This window comes from Haliotis asinina, chromosome 1 (assembly GCF_037392515.1).
Source record: "Haliotis asinina isolate JCU_RB_2024 chromosome 1, JCU_Hal_asi_v2, whole genome shotgun sequence".
Classification (NCBI taxonomy): domain Eukaryota; kingdom Metazoa; phylum Mollusca; class Gastropoda; order Lepetellida; family Haliotidae; genus Haliotis; species Haliotis asinina.
Window position 1 is genome coordinate 6,918,571 of NC_090280.1, and position 26,233 is coordinate 6,944,803.

Below are 26,233 nucleotides of genomic sequence, written 5' to 3' on the forward strand. Positions count from 1 at the left end.
ATTTAGCGCCCTCTGGTGACCACAGTGAATACGTCGTGTCAGCGCCATCTGGTGGGCACTGACTACGTTGGAGTAAGGATGCTTGAGAACTCTTGATTTCGATTTCAGATAGACCGGGGAGTGACAACGTATGTGTCAATGAGATGCAAAGTCAATATGATGTCACAAAAGTGTTCTGTTTATACACAGATGATTTTTTAATTGCTGTCACAAACGAAAACCATGCTGCTTGACACATGATCCTATACACCTAGACGTTCATCAATCGCTTCATGACTGAAAATCTAAACTTTATGGAAGCACACAACACTGATACGTATATCAAATACATCTCCATATATTAGTCATTTCTTATTTGTTTTATTCTTGCCTCCGCTAGATAAGGGTGTACCCAGTCTCTGGTACGGGTGTCAGAGAGCTGGGACTTTCCTGGGTACAGTTTATCAGCAGACAAACACAACAAAGCTTCTGCACAAAACACGCATAAACTAAACATGTGCATTTTTTGTGGTGTAGTCTTTTACGCGGAGGATAGTATATATACCACAATCTTTTTACTTGAATCTTGGCCCTGCTGTATTTGGTATGAACATCGTGTGCATCCAGTTTGGAAGTGCCATCAATATGTCACCGTCGCCACAGCTGATGGTGACGTCACAGCACGACTGTTAGCGTTACAGCAACGCCATCAAACACTGTTACTGACAACGAGTCGATATAATACACCATTCTCTCCAGTAGTCAGCAGGCGGTAAACAATCAGTAACATACTTAAATAGGATAAATAATGTGCCTTACATTGGTCCCTTAGTGCTATGTGACCAACAGTATTTTGTTATGTATTATTTTGATGTTCTTTTAAATGATTTACTCTATTTTCTGCAAACATTTTCTACGGACAGACAGTTGTCCAGCCTTAATGAACAGAAAGAGTTCGCTTAGACTTCAAGGATCGATTTCCAAACAGTATTTGGATTATTTTGCACATAAGCAAAGCAGGGGTCTTAGAGAACCTAAGGCGAGAACGTCTTCCTTTATTGGAGAGACATTAAGTTGATGATATATGACTACACCAGCTATTCAGACTGTACACAACTGGATGGTTATGAGTATAGATAGCTTTAACAAGCTCCAACACAGATCAAGTGTATATGGACAACAATTTCTTTAATTCTAAACTTTCTAATTCTGCTTGAAAACGATAAAAGAACCTGTATCGAAACGTCGTGCTCCAGAAATAAAGAGGTTATCATCCATATTTACTTGTTCTCTCACTTCCAACTTCAAAAAATACCACGCAAAGAAGAAACCTCACACGCAACCATGTGGGGATTCGACCCCGGATCGAACTTTTTAACCTCTACACCGCCCATTATTGTCTTCATAAATGTAAATCTTTAAGATCTTATAGAAAGGACCAGTTAGTGGTATCTTTACGTGTGTCATGGTATCATCGGCAAGAGCAATACCGGAACGGTGGGGTAGCCTTGTGGGTAAAGCATTCGCTCGTCACGCTGAAGACCCGGATTCGATGCCCGACATGGGTTGAATGTGTGAAGTTCATTTGTGGTGTCCCCGTCGTAATGTAGCTAAAAGCATGCAATGCCCATCATCATCATCATCATCATCATCATCAGGGAGATGACTAGTCTGTGCTGAGTACCAATCTCAGATTTTGTAATAATGATAATGTTCACCACTCCAATACCCCTTCTTGTAGTTTCACCTGCGTGACTGCGTCTTGTTTCACAAAAGGTAATTTCAAACCTTAATTCCACTGAAACTGACGTAATACAGACGTATTTACAACAAGCCACGGTTTCGTGCAACATAATTATGATTTATTGAGGCAAGTACATTGTATTTGGTATATTGTGTCAAGTATATTGTATGTCTGGTGATGGAAGGTGGTTGGTGGATGGTTGAACAGGGTGACATCTCAAGCTTCTGGCTGGCATCTGAAACAAAGGAAGTGCATATATCAAACGGTAATATCTTGGGAGAAATATAACGGCGGCTATGAGAACGATAGATGTCCTTTTCATTTCGTGTTTCATACTATTCCAGGTGTATGTTAGCTGTACGTTTATGATTCAGCATGGAATGCACAAGCTAGTGGTTCGAAATGAACATCGAATTTCTCAGCTGGAATGTGCTGACCCGCATCACCCGAGCACGCGAACATCACCACCCGATGCCGTTAGACGCTTTTTACGACAAGCACTGTTTGTAGAAGACCTGTTATAATCAGAATCTCTATGGGAGTTGAAGGATGGAAGTGAGGTCTCCATGGTAAGGGAGATTTGTGTCCTTCATGGGTATACTGGCGCCATATATACAATCGTTTTCAATGTCATCTTGGCACCACTGCAGGCTGGTTTGACCATGTGCCTCTTAGGCTAACGTCATAGCTCAGAATCCTTGGAGATCACACACATTGCATCCAATCTTAACTGCGTGGAACGATCTTAATGATGTTGATAACTGGATCAACAGCAGGAGCATCGATCTGCGCAATGGTGAAACGATGACATGTGCCAACCAAGTCAGCAAGCCTGACCACCCGATCCCGTTAGTCGCCTCTTACGACAAGCATAGTCGCCTTTTATGGCAAGCATGGGTTGCTGAAGGCCTGTTCTACCCCGGGACTTTCACGGGTCTTTTAAGAGTGTGCCTTTCCAAAACTATTCTGCAAACTACTAACACAGGGTTTGTGCTGGGCTTGTCTGAGTCGTCCTTGACGATGAACTGACTGACGAGAGCGAGAAGTCCTTCCTTCCTGTTGGTGTAGCTGTTGATGTCGCGACCGTTGACGGTGAGGTCGTCCGCTTCACTGCCGTCACAGTTGCCACAGAGACCGCTGAGTTTTGTTTTGAAAGTGGCAGGGACAGTGACCCTGGCTATGTAGTCGCCATCAAACTTGACGACGATGTTGCAAGACGTCGTAACAACGTTGTAGAATCCGTCCTTAGTGATGTTGAAGCCGTTGCGGCTCAGTCCAACATCAACACGTTTTCCGTTCACCTGAAAATATATCAGGAATAAATATTCACACTGTCTAGGATGCGACCGGATAACGTCAGAAAGACGTGGACAAATGCTGCCAATACCTGAGGTGGCTGGGAAGGTTCAAGGTGTGTGAACCATACAGACACGACGATGAATCTGACAAGGATCAGTGCTTATCTGTAAATGATATACAACCAGTTTGGGCATACAGTTTGAGCACACGGTCCTCCCAAGTCAAGACATTGATTATAGAAAAGTCTCGTTTTCTGTTGATTGGGTTCCGTCCTTTTGCGCAACTTAGTACGATAACCAGTCCCGGATGTTTAGACTAATTTCATTCGATACGTAAATATTAATCAGCATGATTGAGAAGTTTAAGCGCTTGCATATTGCAAAACAACGCTCCTTCTAAAACCCTTGCAAACACGGCGTGCTCTGTAGTACAGGGCCTAGATTTTCGAAGCTCTCTTGGTGCTAACTTAGTCGTACATTAATGTATGGCACTTACGAAGATCTTAGCGTTAAGAGAACTTCGAAAACCTAGGCCCAGGGTGCTCTAACAAACGGAAACCTAGAAATCGTGGAAATATCAAAGCGAGACTTTGCCATTAGAAAACGTTCGCGGTCTGGTATGGAACTGATATTATATCAATCTCGTTGTGCGTTACAGAGCGACACTGCATAGGCGCCAAACACAGATAACAGGTGTAACCAGTGAACCAGATGCATTGTGAATCATTTTACGACCTCATCAAACACGGGCAGTCAGTGGCTACTTAGTTACGGTATGCTGCCTAAATCTCGACATAAACTATCTAAATGTGGTGTTGTTAAAGTTTAAAATTAAAATTCATTTGTAAATACTATTTTCTTTCGAAACAAGGAATTCAGTGTGTAACCATAGTTGTTTGTGGTGTCTATTTTCACTTTCACACGAGAAAATTCGCATCGGCTGAAAAGTCTGAACCAGCTAATGAGACTCATGCGTTCACGTGGGTGCAGGAACTTCTCTCAGAGATGTGTTAAGATGGTGATGGTGTTGAGACCAGAGTCATGACGCCTAATTACTCCTCAAACAACGTTATATATTGTCAGATTGTAAGGCTCTGTAAGCTAACTGTTCTGACCACCTGTTAGAAAAGGTTATTTCAAATCTATTTTCGACTGTGGTCTGTAATTCACTATAACGGATATTTCGCGTTCCTCCTCAGGAGTTTCAGGAAAAAAGAAGTGGATAACTCATGGCTAATCAGGGATGAATGATCACTGATCACCTACTGATCTCTGATCGGATGCTATTGGGGACGTCTGGTAATGTGCATGACGTTCGTCACTGCTTCAGTCAGCATGGAACACAGAAAATAGAGCATTCAGCACAGAAAATGTGATCCTGTTACTCACCAGAATGCGCTTCCCGTTCCCCAGCCGAATCCTGTCTTCACCCAGTTTCACATCAATGAGTCTCGTGAAAGCACGTCCAGGGAACTTTGACTTTGGCCTTCTCTCGTTCTTCACCTCAATTCTCACGTTACATCCGGGCGCGCCCTTGACCTCCGCCATGATATACTTGCAGTCCTCGGACAGTGATAAGTGTGCACCGTCAAACGTTGTGTAGTGGGGGTCTCCCTTGGCCATGCACGAGCAAAGGGCTGAGGACAAGACAGATTCGGACGTGACAAGCATAATACTCACTAGAAGTATGATAAGCAAGAATGTTCTGATGTCGAATCGTCAAGGTATATCTTCCTAGCTTCTTTTCTGATGACTGTCATGAACAATGAATGTCTGCGAATGCCAGTAATATTATGCACTGTATGACTAAGGTATGATAAGCTACAACATGCTAAAGACGGAACTCTTTTTTGTCCAGAATAGCCGATTTAGTCAAGGCACCATATTTTCAAATTTTTCTTCCGGTCCTGATAAAACGTCAGTGGAATAACTGTGGTTCGAGACTGTATTTGAGCGAAAACGTGTTCTGGCCAACATTTTAAGCCCTTATGTTCCCGCTTATTGATTTCTCTGTGGGAACATGCAAGACATACCAATGAGATCTACGTTGCTGGTATTTTTTATTCGGTTTAGTTATTTTCGTCTGAACATCAAACATACGATGAAAATTGACGAACGGTATACTTTCAATCCCCCAAATGCCCGTACATACACCATTTTCAGTCTGATGACAGTCTATTTTATACATCATAAGCCATGATCAGGCATTAACAACATACCTTCAACTTGAACTGGTTCCGGCTCAGATGCTGGGACCTCCTCGGTCGTTGTCTCTTCTGGAAGAGCGGGCACCTCAGAGACGACAGCTACTGGGACTTCCTCTGGACTGGTCTCTTCTGGAAGAGCGGGGACCTCAGAGACGACAGCTATTGGGGCATCCTCGGTCGTGGCCTCTTCTGGAAGAGCGGGGACCCCAGAGACGACAGCTGTTGGAGCATCCTCGGAGGTGGTCTCTTCTGGAAGAGCGGGGACCTCGGATACGACAGCTATTGGGGCATCCTCGGAGGTGGTCTCCTCTGGAAGAGCGGGGACCTCAGAGACGACAGCTACTGGGACCTCCTCTGGACTGGTCTCTTCTGGAAGAGCGGGGACCTCAGAGACGACAGCCACTGGAGCCTCTGTCTCCTGCACTGGTATTTCTATACGTTTTGGTGGTTCAGGAGCCTCTGGAACCCCCTCCTCATCGGGGATCTGCTCTTCAGACTCGACGGTTGGAACATCAACAACCTTCTCCACCTCTTCCACGACAGGCACCTCCTCCACGATAGGTTCTTGGGGTACCTCAAAGGGAACTTCTTGTACAACAGGCACCTCTTCAACATCACCTTCTATAGTGAGTGGAACCTCCTTGACGACAGGTTTTTCTTCCACAAGGGGTGGCTGTGGAACTTTAACTGGAACCTCTTTTATCACAGGCACTTCTTCAACAGCCTGTTCTTCAACCTGAGTCTCGGTAGGAAGAACTGGCACTTGAGACTCCAAGGCTACCTCCTGGACAGTAACAGGCACATCGGCCACGTTCTCCTCTGTCTCAAATATAGGTTTGGCAGGCTTGGTTTCAACGGGCCCGGGGTTTACTTGTATTTCTGGTTCTGCGGGCACACCTGCAGGTTCCACTTCAACCTCCTGCACTGGAACGTCTGGCTCTACCTGAAGTTCTGGTCCCGCGGCCTCTTCTGCTGCTTCTACTGGTTCTATTGGCACTTCCGGTTCTGCTGATTCTATTGGCACTTCCGATTCTGCTGGCTCTTCAGGGACAAGCTCCACAACATTTTCAGGGATGATTTCTTCTTCAACGTCAACCTCCGGGGGATCAAACTCTGCTGGCTTAAGTTCAGGGGGTACCTCGGGGACTGCGGAAATGATCAGATTAAAATATCATGTATGTGGTTGCCAAATAATGTAGAAGCAGGTATAAGATTCGGTTGGGTACTTGGTTTCATATCTGCCACTCAATGGTGACACTGTCAAGGCAGACACGTACAGGTGTACGCCTTCGCACTGTCCTGTTAATGTCTATAAATAAATGATTTTATGAACATACATGACTATTTACGCAATGACTTACACTGCAGTGAAACACAGGAAGTGACGCCATCGCCGCTGAAGCCATCGGGGCATGCGCACTTCCTTTCTCCTTCAAACAGACCACACATAGCGTTAGCTGCACACTTCTGTCCTACCACCACGTCGACAAAGACGGGAACTCCGTCGATCTTCTTGCACTCACTCACCGTGCTGCAGTTGTTGGAAGACAACGTGGTACCAATCTACAGGACAATGTGATAGAGAAAGTGATGTATATAAGTGAGTGTGTGTCTAACCTTTAGACCCTTTCAAAGAGACGTTTCGATTTAGATGATACAGTACAAGTGATACAATACAGGTGTTACGGTATAGACTATACAGTATAGCCCATTCGTGTAAGTGACAGCATTAAAAACGTACTTCACTTGGTTAAGAGAGCAACCATTTCAAATCCATTTTGCACTCATTGATGTGCCCACGTAAAAACCTGAAGTCAAACGCTTGTCATGCTGTATGCATATCTCCTGAAGGATGCGCAAGACTTGGAACTCGCTTCCACTCATATAGATACAGCGAAATATCTCTCTCTATGGTTCGCGGAAACACATTCCACTGTACAAATGCCAAAAGATAATTCAATAAATAACGGAATTTGTTTATGTAACTGGTAGATATTCAAAATACATTCTAAGTACGGCAAAATATGAAAACGTGGCCTTGTCGAATCCATCGTAATGTCGTTCATAAATAACATGGTTAACCATAAACTGAGACAAATCGTGTTATGTAAAGACTACGTACGGGGAAGTAGTAGCCAGATTCGACACAGCCACAGTCGTCCTGCTTGACGCACTCTTCTCCGCTCAATATGTATCCTGCTGAACATTCACAACCTTCCCTTGGGTCAAGGTCACATAGTGTAGACGAAAGCGAGGCTCCACATTGTGGGCGACATCCACTCATTTCCGGGTTATAGAAGCTGTTGGCGCCACAGTCCATAGCTGCAGGAAATAATCAATTTGTGGTATAAATAAATACAAAACGTAACGTGGATAGTGTGCCATAAAAATAGTTTAAAAAGTCAAACATAAAAAGTCAGGACCGGGGTTGGTCACTCGTGAAGTTCTTAGTGATATTAGTTTGTATAATATAGGAAAGATGTATCTAAACAACATAAGAAGGGTGTTTGGATTTGTTCTCTGATCTTGTGACATGTTTATGGCAAATAGTTGAGTGACATGGTATCCATACATTGTAAGCCTTAGGTCAGCGTCTTGACATTTCGTGTCATATGACGTTAGTTTTGAGCGATGTGAATAGCCAAATCCCTCAAATAAAATAATCACCGACATTGTGCATAGAATCAAACGCCATTAGAAATAGCAATGTCTTTAGTTCCCCTTGTCATGAATGAACCCCAAGCAAAAACACTTCGATAAAGCAATGTCACAGGACTATACTCTTCTTCCCTGCATGAGTAAAATACACAGTATCACTATGCGATACAACTTACGACATATACTGGCCGATCTCCATTTGACCTTGAAACCATTCTCCTCACACTCGGAAGCGAATGCCTCGAGACTCTTACAAAGGGCACCTTGCATCTCGACCTCATTGTCCTTGTGTAGACAGGCGTCGAATGTACATGCCTCGTAGTATTCCTTGACTTCCTTGATGAGGGCGTTGACACACGCCCCAAAAGGACCACTGCTGTCTTTGATCATCCCACACTTTTCCGGGGCGTCCAACTTGTTAATGACGTGAGCGCCACAGTTGATGTCTGGTTCCACCACGCGACAGCTGCAGGAACGTCAACAACTACATACCACACAACTGCAGAAACGACATCAACTTCACGTGGTCAAACAGCAGGTGCGTATACATCACTATACTGCAGGTACGCTATCAACTACAATTACGTCATTGCAGGTGGGTCATCGGATACACGTCATAACACTGTATGAACTACATGTTATCAACTGCCGCCACTTCAGTACATACAACACAGATCAAGTAGACCTTACTGCGGCATCGTCTTACACTTTAATAGACCTTACTGCACCATATCGTCATCAACGATACTTTGCAACACGACAGGAACGTGCCTTGCTGTAGTACAATTACAGTGCTATCATACAGGCAGAGCAAGAGTTAAAATTGCTATACCACAAGGTGGATGTTTTTTTTTTCTTCTTCACTCGAGTTCGACTACACTGCAGGAATGTTATCAATGTCATACTTCTGTACTGAACTTCAAGTAAATGGTATCTATGTATATCATCCTTATTCACTTCCCAGATTTCCAAAACACTGACTTACTTGTCCGTGTTGTCTGGCTTGTCGGAGTTGTCGAACACCAGGTAGCTGTTGCCGATCTGGGAGAACTTGGTGTCGAGCATGCTGACGTCAGTACCATTGCTCAACCGGAAGTCGTCCTCGATTCCGTTACAGTCTCCACAGAGACCGGTCATGCTCGTTGCGTATCTTTTTGGGACCTTGACCTTTACAAGGTGAAGGCCGTCAAAAGCGACCTCTATCCCACACATCGTGGTAATTTGAACGAACTGGCCGTTTATGGTGACTGAAAGCTTGCCGTTTGCACCCATGAATGGCGGGTACTTTCGAAGGCCGTTAACCTGTGGAAATTCGATGTTACAGAAACTCTTATATCCAGATTTGTGATGATGAAGCTCATTGGAAAGGTTTCTATGTGTCTTGTGTGACCATAATATTGGTTTTAGCTCGAAAGATGTTTTCGATAACATCGCAGACAAGGGTCAAGGGATCAATGAGTCACCAATTTCAAACCAAATCAAAATGTAGTGATTCACTTACATAAACCTTCCTCCTGAGAGCCAGTCTGATGGTAAGGCCGTAGATGCTGAAGTCGATCAGTCTCGCCCAGGAAACCATTGTTTTACCATCTCTGACCTCGTTCTTAATTTCGACGTTGAAAGCGCAAGGGTCAGTCTGGTCAGTCAACTTGGACAGCGTGTACATGCACTCTCCCATGAAGTTTATCATCTGACCGTCGAATGTTCGGAAGTGGGGGTCCCCATTCACCTTACACCGACAGAAGTCTGTGGCAGACAGTTGATATTAGACAGTTTAACGACATTATGACACTGAGGTTTATATCGGACAGCGAACGTTAACTCTAAATTCTCAATGTATCCTCGTGGGAATCGAACTCGGATCTTCCAGGCCCATGTCCTGCAAAAAGAGGTATAACTGATAGAGTTCTTGTAGTTTCTTTTGGACACTGTGTTCCCACTTTATCACGACAGTTGCAGAATGGCCACAGTGCTTCCTGTCTAGGTGCATAATTGAATAATCGATGTTGTGGCCTCTAACCTGACGATTTGTCAACCATATATTTCTGGTGCCATGAAGCACATGGTATTCATTGCTGAACCTTGCGAATTGGAGATACATCACAGAAAGACCAGACATGATCATTGCTTAATTCCTGGATTCGAGCCCCACGGGGCAATGGTCACTGATAATGACGTACCCCTTTGCAGATAGTTTTAGTGCTCGTGGTGAGCAGTCCCTTCATGAAGAAGGTTCAATATAACTTTATCTCATAGTTCCCCTCATATTCACACATGCATGCATCGATACAAGAAGTTCATTCATGGCTCCCTCCCGAGTGTTACTTTTGTGAAAGTGTTTTTTAACTCGCTCGATTAGCTTCCCTAGAGAAGACACACGCACACACATCAACTACACCATCCTTCCATCCACCCATCCGCTCACAGTAATTGTGTAACGTGTGAAGCTCACCTTCCTCTGCAGCGACCTCTGGCGTTTGAGGGACTTCTGGAACAAGAAGCGCAGCCGCATGGTCACGCTAACACTAGTAGAAGAATGCGTAAGCGTAAAATATTGAAAACCTTATGTCTATCATTTACCTCGTTATCCTCGACAAGGGTCATCGGGTTTTGATACAACGGTGACATTGCTTCACGTGGGTATGGGTTCCCCTTATACAGGTATTGACCGTTAACACTCGCTGGCACACTCCATGACACACCGTAAAACAATATTCACACGTGTATGTATTGGGCAGTTTGGGGAAGAGAATCAGCATGTTTACACTTTACCTTGCACAGGGACATTTCCTTTAGCTTCGACGTTGCCTCTTGGTATGTTCAGACTGCCCTCAGCTCCGATGTTGCCTGTTGGTATGTTCAGACTGCCCTCAGCTCCGATGTTGCCTGTTGGTATGTTCAGACTGCCCTCAGCTCCGATGTTGCCTGTTGGTATGTTCAGACTGCCCTCAGCTCCGATGTTGCCTGTTGGTATGTTCAGACTGCCCTCAGCTCCGATGTTGCCTGTTGGTATGTTCAGACTTCCCTCAGCTCCGATGTTGCCTGTTGGTATGTTCAGACTTCCCTCAGCTCCGATGTTGCCTGATGGAACCGTCAAACTTCCTTTACCCTCAGCACCTGGGACGATCAATCCGACACCACCGTTGGTTATCGTTGCCGTCTTAGGGGACTTGCCGTGAGACTTCTTATGAGATTTGCCACGAGACTTTCCATGAGACTTCTTACGAGATTTTCCGTGACTGTGTTTCAGGAGGCTGATGACCTTCGATGCACCCTTCACGGCCACAGCACCAACATTTTTAACCACACTGTGCGTCTTGGACAAAGCTTTGCGCACAATGGAGGCTGCTCCCTTGACCTCGCCTATTTTCGTGGACAATACTTTCTTAACTACTGATCCAGCTCCGTGAACCACCTTCTTAATACCTGTCCTGACACTGCCAGCTTTCAGGACACTGTGAGCTTTAGACTTGATCTTCTTGCCGATACCGTGGACGCCTCTCCCCGCGCTCTTCACCTTAGACACCACCTGCGGAACAGAAGAAACACAGCTACGTGTCCAGTTTGGGCGCATTGTGCAGGACACATTTGTTTACCCATATTCCAAGAGATGCCATTCCAAATACTGTAGGCTGAATGATAATACGTGGACGTTGATGGTGTACCCATGAAGGTCCGGATTTTAATTTGCCTTGAAAGGTGACTCTGCTAGTCGTAAGAGGCGACTAACGGAATCGGATGGTCAGGCTCGATGACTTGGTTGGTACGTCATCGGTTCCCAATTGCACATATCGATGCTCATGTTTTTGATCCCAGGATCGTCTGGTCCACACTCGATTAATTACAGACCGCCGTCATGTGGCGGGAATAATGCTGAGTGCGGCGTTAAACTAATCTCACTCACTCACGTTGATGGTGTAAGCATCCTAACTATTGGGTGTGAAAAATCTCAAGTGTTTACACATGTAGCAGAAATGTGCTATTAATGATCGGACGGACGGACTCTACGGCTGTACTTCATAAGCTGAAACAACAAGTAACTTTTTCTCCTGCCTGTTGACCCGTGCTAAATATATACTGTGTCAACGCTTCATATTTTCCTCTTGCCGAAGACGGTGGAGTTGAATACCTTACCCCCACCCCCACCCCACCCCACCCCCAACCGATGGTGTTCGATCTGAGGCTGTGAAAATATTATCGGTCTTGGCAGATAGGCACTATCATCTGGAGATGGGCGTGGAATTACTACAGCGTCATTTCATTCTTACCTTCCTCGCGAGTGACCCTACGTTGTGTCCAGTACTCTTGATCTTTGAGCCGACTTTCCTAACAAACGACTTGGCTCCACTGACAACACTTCGAACTCCTGACCTAATCTTGTGGAGCTTGTTGGAGCTTCTGAAGAAACTGGCGACCTTGGAATGAGCGCTCTTAGCCACGGAGCCGACCTTCCTGGCGGCGTGCTTCACACCGGCGCCGACCTTCTGAGCAGCCTTCTTTATTCCTTTGCCTATCTTCTTCAAGAGTCCCCCTGGCAACGTTTAGTTCATAATTGAGACTTAAAGCGAAACGGAGTTAACTACACGTACAGACGTACAGACATATGGTTGAATGAGGGCTTCAAAATTCACGACAGTTTCATGACCGGACCAAGCACAGTGGCAACAAGTACCAGCGCTTTATGTACTTTGGTATTCATTCATTCATATATTTCAGTGATGAGGCCTCAGGCCCACGTACATATTACATGCACATATTTACAATTGGTGCTGCATTTAAAGATATGATGATCGTAGACCGACGTTACCGGTACCGATCAAACCACGGACTAGACACTCCAGAGTCACATGGTAAAACTAGACTCTAATACTGCCATGTGGAAAGACATGACGCGTCCCCGATAATACTGAGTAACACATACTGAGAGTATCAAAAATCATAGGCCAAGGAGAATCTGGGATTCGAGCTCATTACCAGCGGATCAGGACAGGAATTAGAGAATCACTAACAATTTCTGCATCCTGCATCCTTCGACTCCGAGGTTACATCATATGACAAACAAAACATGATTCCAGAAATGGCATGATAAGTCAAGCCTCGCTCTGGGATTATGCAAATTTTTGAATGAGCAGTCAATGTTCAGCATTTCGAAAGAAGGTTGACAAAGTTGTGAACATGCACTTTTTAGTATTGTTGTGTGTAATATACCTGTGTCTAGACTTAATGATGGATGTATTTAAGTATGGAAACAGGTAACTGTATGACTTACATCTCTTCCGTCGATGCAGCTGTTCTAACGGTTTCCTGTCTGTAAGGATGAACAATTAAATCAACATGTCAAAAACACAACTATGTTTGGGCGGCCAGTTAAGAAACAGCAAATTTCAGCAAAATCGAACCATGGTATCGAAATTTGATTATTCGAACGTACGGTTGTCACAAAGTATAGGCGTGGTTCCTGCATGTCTTTATCAAGTTATAATTTTGAGGTGTTCGAACATCGGTTAGGTTGAAGTGTTTCCGAAGGTGCATTCAACTTGGATACAAGGATGTTGGATTGTAATTCGTCCAACGTGAACAGTATTGGGTGTTCATCACTCTGTTTTCTCTGGACATGTGGATGTGAACTACAGTGACTTCATTGTATTAAGTGCCATTATAATCGTCAGCCTTTGTGAGTGTCCACATGTAAACAAGTGTGTAACTGATGGTATTCAAACTTTGTACTGTGGGAAGGTTTGGATGTCTCACCTTCAAGGTTTGCCTGGTCGTAGACAGCTGCAAATATAGAAAGGATATACTTTACTTGACCGATTAGTCGCATGGTTTGTTACATATCAAAGCACTAGAAGACCATCATTTGGTGTGTTCACTTGAAACTCTAGCTACTCGCCTGTGTCCAGCCAACAACTGTTCGCTGACAGGTGAGCGTCACCATCACTGTATGCAGTACTGTAATCACAGAATTTATAGCGAAGTACGTCTGACTTTGTACTGCCATGCATGTTTGTACCCTCATTGTTATCCCCATGTAGATATTTGTATTGGATCGTGTTAACTGTAGGATACAATTCTAATATACATGACATTTCTTTGGTGTTCGTTGGTTATACACCTGGGCCCTATTCCATAAAGCGATGATAGCGCTATCATGATCGCAGCGCCCATATTTTAACATAGACGTTCGGCAGCCGTGGCGCTGCGGTTGCTTTGTGAAACGGGTTTTGTGAAAGAGGTATGGCTCTCGTATCTCCTATCCTGTAACACGAACTTACGACTACCGTAGCGCTGCGATGACTTTGCGAAGCGAAGCACTGGTTGTTATCTCCCTGTCTCCGGGTAAAGGCTTCATACCAAATATCAGCTGGGACGGTTATTTTGCTGCACCTTTAAGAGCGCAGTTATCAATATCACTGAGAGTGATCTGTTCTTAACATGGTTACCTTTGACATTCATTTGTCATCTAGGGTACGCTGAACATTTTGACGAAAATATGAATTAATGTTGTTAATGGCTGCAATCAGAGGGCTGATCTACTCACCTCTCTTTGTCCGCACGGCTTCAGATGGATTGAGGCCTACGTCGTTCACTGTAACAGGAAGGGATGAGGACGATGTCAGTACATTGGACGTTTAGTAGCATCAGCTATTGACACTGCTGTCATTTGTTTGATCTCTATATTTTCTAAACATCAGCTGTGATCATACGGACGATCAGGTCAACATACATCTACCATCTGTTCAAGACCGTACGGTGTATACTGACACACCAACGTATAGTCAACAGACGCGCACGCGCGCGCGCACACACACACACTCATTTTACTGCTCGCTCATATACATACACAAGAGCGCGAGACACGCGCAAGCCTACGCCCACATCAGCCCATATACATTATTGTTATAGCTTGCACACCCCTCATCCCTCACACACACACACACACACACGGTGAGAGAGAGAGAGAGAGAGAGAGAGAGAGAGAGAGAGAGGAGAGAGAGGAGAGAGAGGAGTGAGAGAGAAACTAGCTAAGGGATGGGACAATACAAGCTACCTTTGAGAACAGCTCGGAGACGTACATCCACGTCAGCTCTTCTCTTGTTCCGTCCTACGGCTGGAAGATAATCGGAAATTAACAATTTTATGAACTGCACCTTGCCTACGGCCAGCTCAGATTTTTATGGGGAAATTCTAACACATAGAGATGTTTTATAAACTTGTCTTGATATACTTTTGTTTCTATGGTATCAACATGATATATAATCACACTGGATGTTAATACAGATTACCCACATTCAACACAGTACGTCATCCTTATATTAAGTAGGCACTATGATAAAAATGATCACGCATAGGATTACGGGGAGATAACTCCACCTTCTGAGTTTTAAAACGTTCTCTTCGGACATATCTCTGTTTCCTTTCTTCTGGTGTACCACTATTATTCTTTGCTTTGGGATTTACAATTTTCAGACTTATTCATCTGAAAGAAATATGTTTGCCCCTGAATAGCATTCCTCACTAATGCAACAAAAGCTTTTCAGAAGTACATTTCGATATCGACCAACTTGATTTCATATTGTTCAACGCTATGTTGTGCCATTAACATTGAAATCAAGATAACATATATCAGTGTTAGTGCAACACTTTTCAGCATGAGAAATTCTAATATAGACTCACCAGCTCCGGCAGCAAGGCCTAGCGCCAAGGCAACAATAAGCAGCACCGCAGTCCTCATGGTGGTCGCAAACGTTGTTCCCGCAACCCATCATCTACGACCTTTATACCCCATCTATGATCTTCCATCGGGGGATTCCGCTCCAGATCGTTACGGTCCGGAAATTACGAGTCACATCTGTCGGAAACATCAGCACACAGTGTGGGATTTGCGCGCGCGCGTGTGTGTGAATGATTTTCATGAAATCGTTAACACTTGTTGGCACCTCCTGTTTGTTATGTACGTAGTCGATTGTCAGTTATTAGAATATGTCAAAAACAATCAGAAAATGTCCGGAGTTATTATTCGATGATAATTTTAATGTTCGACATGTGTTTGTCAAAGCTCGACCCGCTACATTTCAACATCCATCGGCTGGTCAATACATTTCACGTTGGTACAGACACCCGCACCGCACGACTTTCATCCTTGGTGTGCTCCACATGCTATATCCTTTGTAACTTCAAACTTACAACGACGTCGGTGTATGCCAGATTTAAACATTGAACTAATAAACAGCTTCTTTTTGTTGTTGTGAGCGAGTGAGTTTAGTTTTATGTGTCTTTTAGCATTATTCCAGCAATATCACGGCGGGGGACACAAGAAATATGCTTCACTCATTGGAGAATCGAACCCTGGTCTTTAGCGCGAAGAGCGAACTCTAGGTTACCCCATCGCCCATTTTGTTGTAAAACAGTCTTAAATGAACATGGTTGGAACAGGGTAGCAGGATTGGCTGATTGTCACCGTGCAGTGTATGTGCAGGCTGCTCACACTATCAAACGCTGCTTTAATTGCTCCGTACTCATGTGAACCTTTGTAATACCGTGCGCTCGTGCCCTACTATCAGCTAATCAGAAAGCAATAGATCGTTAATGGGTGTGGTCTTTAGGTTTATACGAAAACGCATACAAAAAAGAAATAACGTGCTATCCATTTCTTTGTGCTGGACCGGGCGTGTCTGTTTCAGATTTGAAACTGAAAACGTCAGATCCTTACTTAGAACACTGTTCTGTGAGCGTATTCTTGGGATGCTATGATCCTTTGAACAACGCTTTCAAACAAAAAAAAATATTGCAGCACACTAGCTCATATCAAAACAAGTGAACCCACTCAAAACCTTCCCGTTCAGCCTAGCCTTGTCTGTGCAACTTCTGTCATCTGACGTGCGCTTAGAGCATACATGTACTGTGATAGATTCAGTGCCTTTCGAGTGGACTGTTATTATTATGATCATGACTGTTATCTAAACTATATTCCAGCAGCATTACAGCGTGGAAACCAGAAATCCACGTTTCACACATCGTGACCATGTAGGAATCGAAACCGGACATTCGGGGTGACGAGCGAACGTCTTACCACAAGACTACCCCACCACCGATAATGCTCAAAGTAATTTATACGGACCACTATAATGGTAGCTATTTTATATCATCAACCTGTTGATGTGATTGAGTATATGGAATATATCCTGCATTTAACAAATACTAGTAAATTTAACAACATCACGGCGGGTGACACAGGAAATGGGCTTCAGACATGGTACTTATGTTGGAATAGAACCCCTGTCTTCCGTTTGACGACAGTATGCTTTAGTTTACTGAACTATCCCCAAACTGAAGATGTAGTGGCGGTCGGATTATCTCGTGTAGGCATCTGTCTTCAGTAATTACGAAAAACACTAGTTGTGACGAGAACACTTATATGGTGCACATGCACTGATATTTTCTTGGAGTGGCATTTTAGTAGTTCTAACGTTTAATATCATGTCAGTCACTCACGACAAAATTCAAAGTGTGTTGAATAGTTTGTTGCTTTTAACCAGTGATCTAAATATAGTGCCGTACCATGTTTTCGTGGCATTTCTGTTCCATATAATTTCTAGCCTATATAGTGAGATAACAGCGCCACACCGTCTCGAGTGCAGAAGCTTCCGCCGCAACCGGGAGACAAAGGGTTTGAAATATCCAGCTTTCACGGAAGTTGTGGACTAAATTTCTGTCAAAGTACCAAAATTCTACCCTAGATCGAACATAGTGCACTTTCAGAACCTTAATAAATGTGATCATGTTTTTTTTAAAATAAAGCTCGCAACTTGCCCAGCGGCCCACCGTCTGCTCTTGTGAAAAGCGAAACATAGACATCACTTGACGTGGAATGTTGAACACCGAACTGGTCATGTGTAAAATGCTCTTTTTCGTGTTGCAGAACTCGTATCCGGGTTAATTGTGACCACTGGGTTTATTTAAAATAATGCTGTGATGTCACTGTACTGCGCAGACATGACGTGTTTCATTGTACCTGCCACGGCGTGTCATGTAGACAAGAAGAATGAATGTTTATGCACATGATTGAACTTACCTGCAAATGTGTTTAGTTTTAACAGTTTTCGCAAAAAAACAAAACAAATAATAAACATTCAAATAACCAAGAAAAAATTGCCAGTTTGCTTGACGTTTTAACAAAATTACACGTTGTATGTGTTGATTTCTATGTGAAAGAGTTAGCTGCCCTTCCGTACTTGTAAGGGCGTGACCCCGGGTTATAACGAGTAACCCGAAAACATGGTACATCATTTCTTCCGCTCCTGCTAGCGGACAGACACGACATGTTCTCTACACTGGAAACAAGCAGACGACAGAACATCCAGACAATAAATTTATGAAAGGTGAGATGATCTTTAATAACAGAATTACACTTTTAATGGTCTACTGATACGCAATTCTGTACACGATCCTATTTTGCGTTATTAACCCGAAAACGTTACGCCATGGTAAGCTGGCGTTTCCTATTCTCAGGTACTTATAGGCTAAAAATAATGCAGACAGTTCTTTTAGTATGCTTGTTGATTTTAAATGAAGAGACTCGATCTCCGTCTAACATGTGCATCTATCAACTGCTTGATCAATCAGGTGGACTACCACTCTTGAGCTTGGGAAAAAAGGCTGATCGAGGTGTCTGATTTGTCGAGGCGCCTCCCATGCATTTTTGCGGCATAACGAGAAAGTAACGTTAATGATTAGGTGCATATATTGAAATGGAGAAAGACATATTTCTATGTTAGGTTAACAGGAATCCTATGGAAAATTTTTTAAGGCGGAAAAAAGTTCCAAGTTTGTCCAAGTTGGTAAAAACTCACGAATATTCGTTACATTGCTAAATCACTCACAGACTTGGGCCGCTTCCCAGTTACGGGTCAGCAATGCAAACAATCACTATAGAAGTAGCACGCATCGGCGATCTCGGCACAAAACGTGTTTACCGCGAGAATAGGAGATCGAAAATGATATCACCAATACGTTGTGTTTTTAACACTGCAACATAATTATATGATTTTACGATTGACCTTTCGCCATCACCTCCGTGACCCTGGACCGAGTGTGGGGTACGGCTCAATACGCGACCAGGCAAACATGTTTAGAAAAGGACACAACTGTGCGAAAACAACAATAAAGATTTTATGGCGTTTCATGTGTAAAAGTCATCGGCATTTCCAAACAGTGGGCCTATCGAATCATTGTTTAAGAAGTTCTTCAGGTTCTGTTTGTTTTATGATACATGCATCAGTCTTTGCGTCACAAGAGCGGTTAATCTGGTTGCAGCGTTTGTTATGGTTAACCAATGTATAAGTGCATAATCGAACACTGCGCATGGTGACAGGTTGTGAACGGTTTGTGCAATGTATTTAAGTGACAGTCACAGTTTGTTTTCAGCGGTGTAGACAGTGTGCTTAGATACGAGAGCGTATTTTACCAGATACCTAGGTACGTGTTACCCGCTTCTGACATGTCGAAATTAGGCAAAACCGTATTGTGAACGACATGCAAAGGGAGGTAAGCACGAAATGTAGGTCAGGCAAGACGAAGGCTATTTTAAGAAAGCTGGGCATGCAGTTCTGGGGTCAAGAAAATGAACAGCTTTGCGAGGCTTGTTATCTCATACATCAATATGGCATAAATAAAATTACTGTAAGGAAGATATTTGTGATGCGCTTTGTTTTAAATATCTTTAACAACACTTTGCGAGTATAGGTGGTTCGGTAGTGTAGTGGTTATCACGCTCGCCTCACACGCGAGAGGTCCTGGGTTCGACCCCCAGCCGAACCAGTGACTATTTTTCAAAAAAAAATTATTCTACTCGTTTTAGTTTTTAACTCGAGACTGATTTATGTTATGTGCTCATGTTCATTTTCCATTTTATCAATTGGATCGAAAATATGGTTAATTCTTGCAGTGATCTTCAAAATCCGGTAGCTGAACAATCTTCATGAACAATCTGATAATCATAAAACCCTTAATTTTACTTCTGTTTGCAGTTACGATTATCAGAGTAAGTATATCGGCAATTGACAAAAAGGTCAATTGTGCTATGATATTTTATCTCAAGTTTGTATCTCGATCAAATGGTTTGGACTAAGTTCACCTTTTAAAAAGTGAGTAAATATACTTAGAAATAAAATTTATTTTCACGTTGGTCGGATATGAGTACATTTTCTGGGTACGGCACAGCAGAAAGCGATGAATATTCTTTTCACGTTTGTCCTCCATTTGTATCTTTCTCCTGGTCAGTCAGTACCATTCACTCGCTCGTCGGTCTCGGCAAGGATGAGCAAGATCATAGATGCGCATCAGTGTGGAATTTCGTTCAACAGAGAGCTGATGTGTCGTGACATAACTAAAATGCTCACTTCAGTTGTGTGACATCCACCCTGACACACCTGCTGTCTCAACTTTTCGTAGACTCTATACCCGACATCCACCCTGACCCACCTGCTACCCCAACTGTTTCATTAACACTATACCGACAACCACCCTGGCCCACCTGCTTCATCAATACTGTGCCCGGCATCCACCCTGACCCACCTGCGGCCCCATCTGTGTCATCAACATTGTACACGACATCCACCCTTATCCACCTGCTGCAACAACTGTTTCATCAACACTGTACCCGACATCCACCATGACGCTGTTGGTGTAGTCGATACAGTTAATTCCAGTGTACTGATCACGGATACAATCAACTAAATAGCCGCCAACGATTGAGAGGGTCACGTGGACACTTGTGTCAGTACGAACTGTGAAGGACACTAACATATAGAGTTACACATACGTTTCATCCTATAATCACCAAAGTGTGTACGGTGGTTAATATATGCATGAAATGACTGGTTGGTTGGTAGATTAACACCGTACTCACCAACATTACATCTCTATATGGCGGCGGTCTGTAAGTGATCGAGTCTCGCCCCGATAATCAAGTGATCATGCGCATTGATTTATGCAATGTATTATACGATGACATGTATCAATCAGGTCAGCGAACACTATCACCATGAAACGCTAGTCGCAAACATGGGTTAATGAAGATCAATTCTAACCTGCTATTCTCATGTATACAGAACATGAATAGATGACACCACGCTTGCAAGTAAGAACTTCCGTTTCCTGTATATGCGGTTATTAATGTTGAGTGGTGGTAAACGTTTACAGTTAGTAGAACAGCTACTCTGTAAAGATTGAGTTGCAAATTACAAGCCAGTAAATATGCATATGAAAATAAACGTGAATAAATGGCATCACGACTTTATGAATTGCTTTAAATAACACATATTCACGTTTACTCTATATTAGTGGATTAATGTGGAGTGGTGTTCAATAATTGAACAGTAAATCTGTGTTTGCATTGTAAACATTGAGTTGCCAGCCAACGCGTGTTAGCAAAATGTAACTAAAGTCACCAATCGTTGGTTCTGTGTGATCAGTAGCCTTGGCTCCAGATTGCCTCGTTGTTTGTCGTCGTATTGCCTGTATCTGTTAACTCAACTCCCACTTTCTAATGCTTATCATCCTCATATATTTATACAGGTGTATAAAATCGTAGGTGATCTTTCTCAAAATAGCTTCTCAAGCGTGTATGTGCTACTTTTGCTTATCTCAATGTGTTTGATAAATGCGTCGTGGTTGAAGTTCACATTTTGTTTAACTAGCATATCAAGGGTTATCTTTAGATCTCTTATCTGAAAAGGAACTTTAGCATTCTTGCTTGCACATATTAAGTACGTTTTTCGGGGTTTTTTTTCTCATACTTTTGATCAAAATGCTCATCGTCCGTTAGTCACGAAAGCACCAAAAATATCTGTGGTGCATCTGATCATACGTAGGTACTGGAGAAGATACGACTAACCCCAGAATTCTATATGGTCTGCATCACTGTGTTGACAAGGGCGATGTTTCATGTGGGCTCAGTGTCAGTGATGAAGATACAGGCATGTGCCTTCATCTTGGTAACAACTATATATGAAGGTAGGTGCTGCTTCTGTCACACTACCGTTACACTCTGTTTGACGTCACTTCACCTACTATTCATTCAAATACACTGCATACGAGGGGATGTCAATAAGTTTTGAGCCTTGCATAGAAAAACACAAAATACTGGCATGAACCACATTTAGTTTTCAACATAGTCCCTTTGTGAGTCAAGACACTTGTTCCATCTTGTCTGCCAGGCGCTGATGCCATCTCTGTAGGAATCGCCATTCTGGTCCTCAAACCAAGCCTCAGTAGCAGCAATAAGCTCATTATCATCCTGAAATCTACGACCACGAAAGTGTTTTCTTGAGATTTTGGAACAGATGGTAATCGCTTGGTGCCAGATCTGGAGAGTAGCGGGGATGCGGCAAGATTTCGTACCCGCATTCCTGGACAACAGCGGCTGCAACGCGAGAGGTGTGTACTAGAGCATTGTCTTGATGTAGAAGAATACCACGTCTGCTCTTGCCCCGGTGCTTCTCCTTGATTGACTGTCGCACTTGCCTCAACAAGTTAGCGTAATATTCCCCATCCATTGCTCTTCCTTTTGGTAAGTAATATATGTGGATGACGCCTTTGCTATCCAAGAAGACAGTCGCCATTACCTTGTGCACTGATCTGGAGCCTTTGAACTTTTTGGTCCAGGGAGAAGTCACATGTTTCCATTCCATGGATTCTTGTTTGCTCTCAGGATCATAGTGGTTGATCAAGGTTTCATCACAGGTTACTAGCCTAAAGTGAAAATCTTCTGGATTCTTGTTGTATCGGGGTAAGCATGGAGTTGCTTATGGTGACCCGTGTTTGCTTCATTTCATCTGTAAGCATTCTTGGCACCCATCTTGCGCACACCTTAGACATGACGAGATGTTCATGAAGAATTGTCTCGATGGATCCGTGTGAAATGCCTGTGGTCTCCTCTAACTCGTGGAGCGTGATTCGACGTTTTTCCAGCACAAGTCTATGCACTCTGTCGATGTTTTCCTGACCAGTGCTTGTTGTTGGGCGACCTGGGCGGGGGTCATCTTCAAGACTCTCTCTACCATCATTTGATGGTTGCAGATGAAGGGGAAGACTTCCCATAAACTGCTGAAAGCCTTTCTTCAATGTTCTTCGCCGAGTTTCCTTCAAGAACTAAATTACTGCTCTATGCTCAATTTTCACTGCCGTGAGTGGGGCCTCTTTCTGTCGATGTGAGCTGTTCAATAACTTCTGAGAGTAGGATACCAAAACTTATATATCACATCAGCTACACCCCAAGGTTCATTGTCGTACCACAGGCTATGACACCTGGGTATGAAAAATGCTCAAGGCTCAAAACGTATTGACATCCCCTCGTACTTGTGCTTCCACCGTAATCCCAGCACAGTTACATACTTCATATTTCCGTCACCCTACATTTAGAGGATTCAGACAACAGTTATCCCAATACATTTACTTACTAATGAATCCTTGTTCCATCAGTTGACACTGGAAGAAACCTGGCTTTGAGGAAACCAGCTAATGCCAGCTCAACCTACAAAGGTTCGTTTCAAATATGGGCCTCAAATGTTGTGGACGGGTCACCTTCAGGAAATTTTTTCGACCTCACATGTCATAGTGTGGAAAGTGGTGATCTGAATCCTTGGTGGCAGGTGGACCTACAGACCGTCTACAGGATAACAAGGGTTCAGATCATTGGTCGTTCAGATTGCTGTGGTAAGCGCCCAAATTATTTCCTGTGATGTTTAGGTTTTGTAACCTGGCTATGTCATTCCCTGTGTAGGGACGTGTGTGTTTGGATTGTTCCCTCTGTGGATGATTGTGTTATTTGATGATTGAGCTTTTGTACGTTTTGTTGTAACACTTGTGCTGATGACTGTGTTCTCTCCAAGGGATTATGTCCTTACATTTGATATTGAGACTCATTTGATGACCCTTGTGGCAATAGAAACTCACAACAAGGCGGTGCACCAAAAGGTGATGGTTTTAACTTTCCATGAGCGATCTGTCCTTTCATGTAGAGCAACAACTCCAGCCTTTGGCATTTACATTTCATGACTTTTACCAGATTTAAAAAATTACCACATTCAAGACCTTAGTGTGTGAGAGAGAGAGTTCAGTTTTATGCCGGACGCAATAATCCATCTGCATGGCGGCGGTTTGTAAATATTCGAGTCTAGAAAAGACAGTCCAGTGATCAACAGCATGATCATCAATCTGCGCAACTGGGATCCAATGGCATGTGTCAACCAAGTCAGAGAGCCTGTCCGTCCGACCCCGTTAGTCGCCTCTTACGACAAGCATGGGTTACTGAACAGTCTAACCCAGACCTTCACGGGTCTCAAGGCCTCAGTATAGCTTCCAAAACCTTTCATGGTAGACGTGTAGAGGGCATTTCCAATTTATTCGTCAGTGACAAATAAATGTGTTGTGTCTGTTGCGTGGTTTGTTGAGTCTCTCAGTACCGGCGTGTGCCAATCTCTGTGTTCTTACAAGTGTCCTTGGATTGATGTGTGCTGTGATGACTGTGTCTCCATGGTGATGTGTGTAAAACAGTGTTTTGTGGTTGCATCCCTCCTTTCGCGTTGTTTTAGTCTGTTCACGCTAGAGGTGTGTCTTTGCCCCCAAACACTCCCATATCAAACACGACCTGTACAGGATGAAAGTGCGATTTCCGGGACTACTTAAATACCAGCCTCAAATAATCGACTGGGGAACAGACAAGCTATATTAGGACCGCCTTGTCACGATATATAGCTTGAAATAGAGCGTATAAGATCTGATATCTCCTTAATGTACAATAACCACGTGCCTGATAATTCCAGCTAAAAGACTGTACAACTTCTCCATCGAGATGTACTTGGAGGAGCCTTCTCTCAGTGTGAGCGTCCAGCCCAGGTTGTGTCACTACAACAAGGGCGTCTTCAGACCAACAACTCAAGACATCAAGTGTGACTCTGTGGTTGCAGGGAGGTTTGTGAGGCTGTCAAGGAAGGTGACTCAACATCCTGAACCGCCCCTTGCATTGTGCGAGGTGTCAGTGTTCGGACCAGACACGTATGGTAAGTGGGATCCGCTTAGGACACAATATATAGCTGTGTCTGCGTGTGATATTGTGTATATGTCTTGGAACATTCGAACGTACTACAGTATCTGTATTCCTGTTTTGGAATAATCATTGAGTAATGCACAGAAATGCTGGCATGTAAATTTGAAATGCAGAAAAGTCCTTCCAGAAAATATATAGAGAGAATGCTTCTTCTAAAATTATTTTCATTCTCTGAGTTGTTTTGCGAAGGGAATGTATCTCTTTATAATTATTCGATCTAAGATTGAAAATTAACTATTGCCAAAGTAGTGACAGGAAATAAAAGCGATATTCCTCGAACAGATTCCATAATATTGTCATATTGCGACAACATTTGATCGGAGCACTCCTTGGTTTCTGCCCCACCCGACGCTCTCTTGGTTGTTAGGTTGCAAAGAAGTAGAAGACGCTGCTACGTATTCACGGGCGATGACGATACAGCAACGTAGTGTATACAAACCGTAAAGTACTCAGTGCCTAACAAGATATTTGTAACTGTTTTATCAACAGTTACTGACGTCAATGAGGCATCATCATATTTTGAAATCTGTTGATCCTAGTGAGTCCACCAGACGGACCTATGTATTCACGGGTGCTGAATATGTAAGGAGCTGTTGTGCACAAGCCATAAAGTACTCATAGTGCTTATTGTCTAACAAGATGTTTGTAACTTTTTTTACCAACAGCTGCTGACTTCCGTGTGACAAATCTGTCACTGACTGACACCATCGTGTTGACGTTGCCCCTCGGGATCCTGCATTGTGGCGTCATCTGTACAACCAACCCTCTCTGCATGGCAGTCAAGGTGGTCAACGTTGGGACACCCGTATGTCAGCTTGTCTACAAGAGTGTTCACCGTTCCAGGGGGACTACACTAACACTTTTGAATTTCTTTGTCCCAACGTCAGCCGGAAACCCAGATGTGTAACTGCCTTACTTCATATTTGGCCTTGACAGTATGTGGCAGTGTTATTCATTGTGTAACAATGTTCCAAGTGCAATACACTGTCCCTGTTGTGATCTACTGGTATATCTAGACTCAGTTTTGGAATGCACTACACGGTTCATTGACCCCCCAGTGGCGACAAAAACTTCATGTGAAGATCTGTTTGCTATTCTCTGGTTTGTAAGGGGCTAAGTCTTGATAAATAAAGAATACGAGAAAACCAACATTCTCACCTTGGATACCAAGCCTGCTTAATAAATACTGATCATTACTCCAGTCAGGTGAAAGTAACAATATCTGTCTTTATTGCTG

General features: G+C 43.5%; 2 protein-coding genes and 1 non-coding gene across 3 annotated transcripts; 2 read left to right on the forward strand and 1 right to left on the reverse strand.

The window, feature by feature from the left end:
* Positions 1-1,819: 1,819 nt before the first annotated feature.
* On the reverse strand, positions 1,820-15,621 carry LOC137281713 (mucin-2-like). Its single transcript, XM_067813197.1, has 17 exons — positions 15,564-15,621; positions 14,938-14,997; positions 14,428-14,475; positions 13,638-13,664; positions 13,156-13,194; positions 12,155-12,417; positions 10,908-11,415; positions 10,339-10,371; positions 9,388-9,632; positions 8,872-9,188; positions 8,063-8,352; positions 7,351-7,550; positions 6,590-6,791; positions 5,241-6,374; positions 4,411-4,658; positions 2,705-3,024; positions 1,820-1,958 (listed from the first exon to the last, which is right to left on the reverse strand). The coding sequence occupies exons 1-17, from the start codon at positions 15,619-15,621 to the stop codon at positions 1,940-1,942; spliced, it is 4,011 nt and encodes a 1,336-aa protein (XP_067669298.1). The 3' UTR covers positions 1,820-1,939.
* Positions 15,622-19,633: 4,012 nt separating this feature from the next.
* Positions 19,634-19,706, forward strand: Trnav-cac (transfer RNA valine (anticodon CAC)). Its single transcript has one exon. It is a non-coding gene; the product is annotated as a tRNA-Val (tRNA).
* A 2,564-nt stretch (positions 19,707-22,270) lies between these two features.
* Positions 22,271-26,047, forward strand: LOC137286176 (fucolectin-like). Its single transcript, XM_067817910.1, has 4 exons — positions 22,271-22,325; positions 23,370-23,603; positions 24,713-24,949; positions 25,662-26,047. Exons 1-4 carry the CDS (start codon positions 22,271-22,273, stop codon positions 25,901-25,903), a joined length of 768 nt encoding a protein of 255 aa, XP_067674011.1. The 3' UTR covers positions 25,904-26,047.
* Positions 26,048-26,233: the final 186 nt, after the last annotated feature.

Excerpts from the sequence above, each read along its gene's own strand:
- LOC137281713 (XM_067813197.1), bottom strand. The coding sequence starts at position 15,621 with ATGAGGACTGCGGTGCTGCTTATTGTTGCCTTGGCGCTAGGCCTTGCT. Across the intron at positions 9,189-9,387 it reads CTCTCAGGAGGAAGGTTTAT|GTTAACGGCCTTCGAAAGTA; the intron begins GTAAGTGAATCA and ends GAATTTCCACAG. Across the intron at positions 6,375-6,589 it reads TTCCTGTGTTTCACTGCAGT|TCCCCGAGGTACCCCCTGAA; the intron begins GTAAGTCATTGC and ends TCATTTCCGCAG.
- LOC137286176 (XM_067817910.1), top strand. The coding sequence starts at position 22,271 with ATGCGGCAAGATTTCGTACCCGCATTCCTGGACAACAGCGGCTGCAAC. Across the intron at positions 22,326-23,369 it reads CAGCGGCTGCAACGCGAGAG|TTGACACTGGAAGAAACCTG; the intron begins GTGTGTACTAGA and ends TTGTTCCATCAG. Across the intron at positions 23,604-24,712 it reads TGGTCGTTCAGATTGCTGTG|CTAAAAGACTGTACAACTTC; the intron begins GTAAGCGCCCAA and ends TGATAATTCCAG.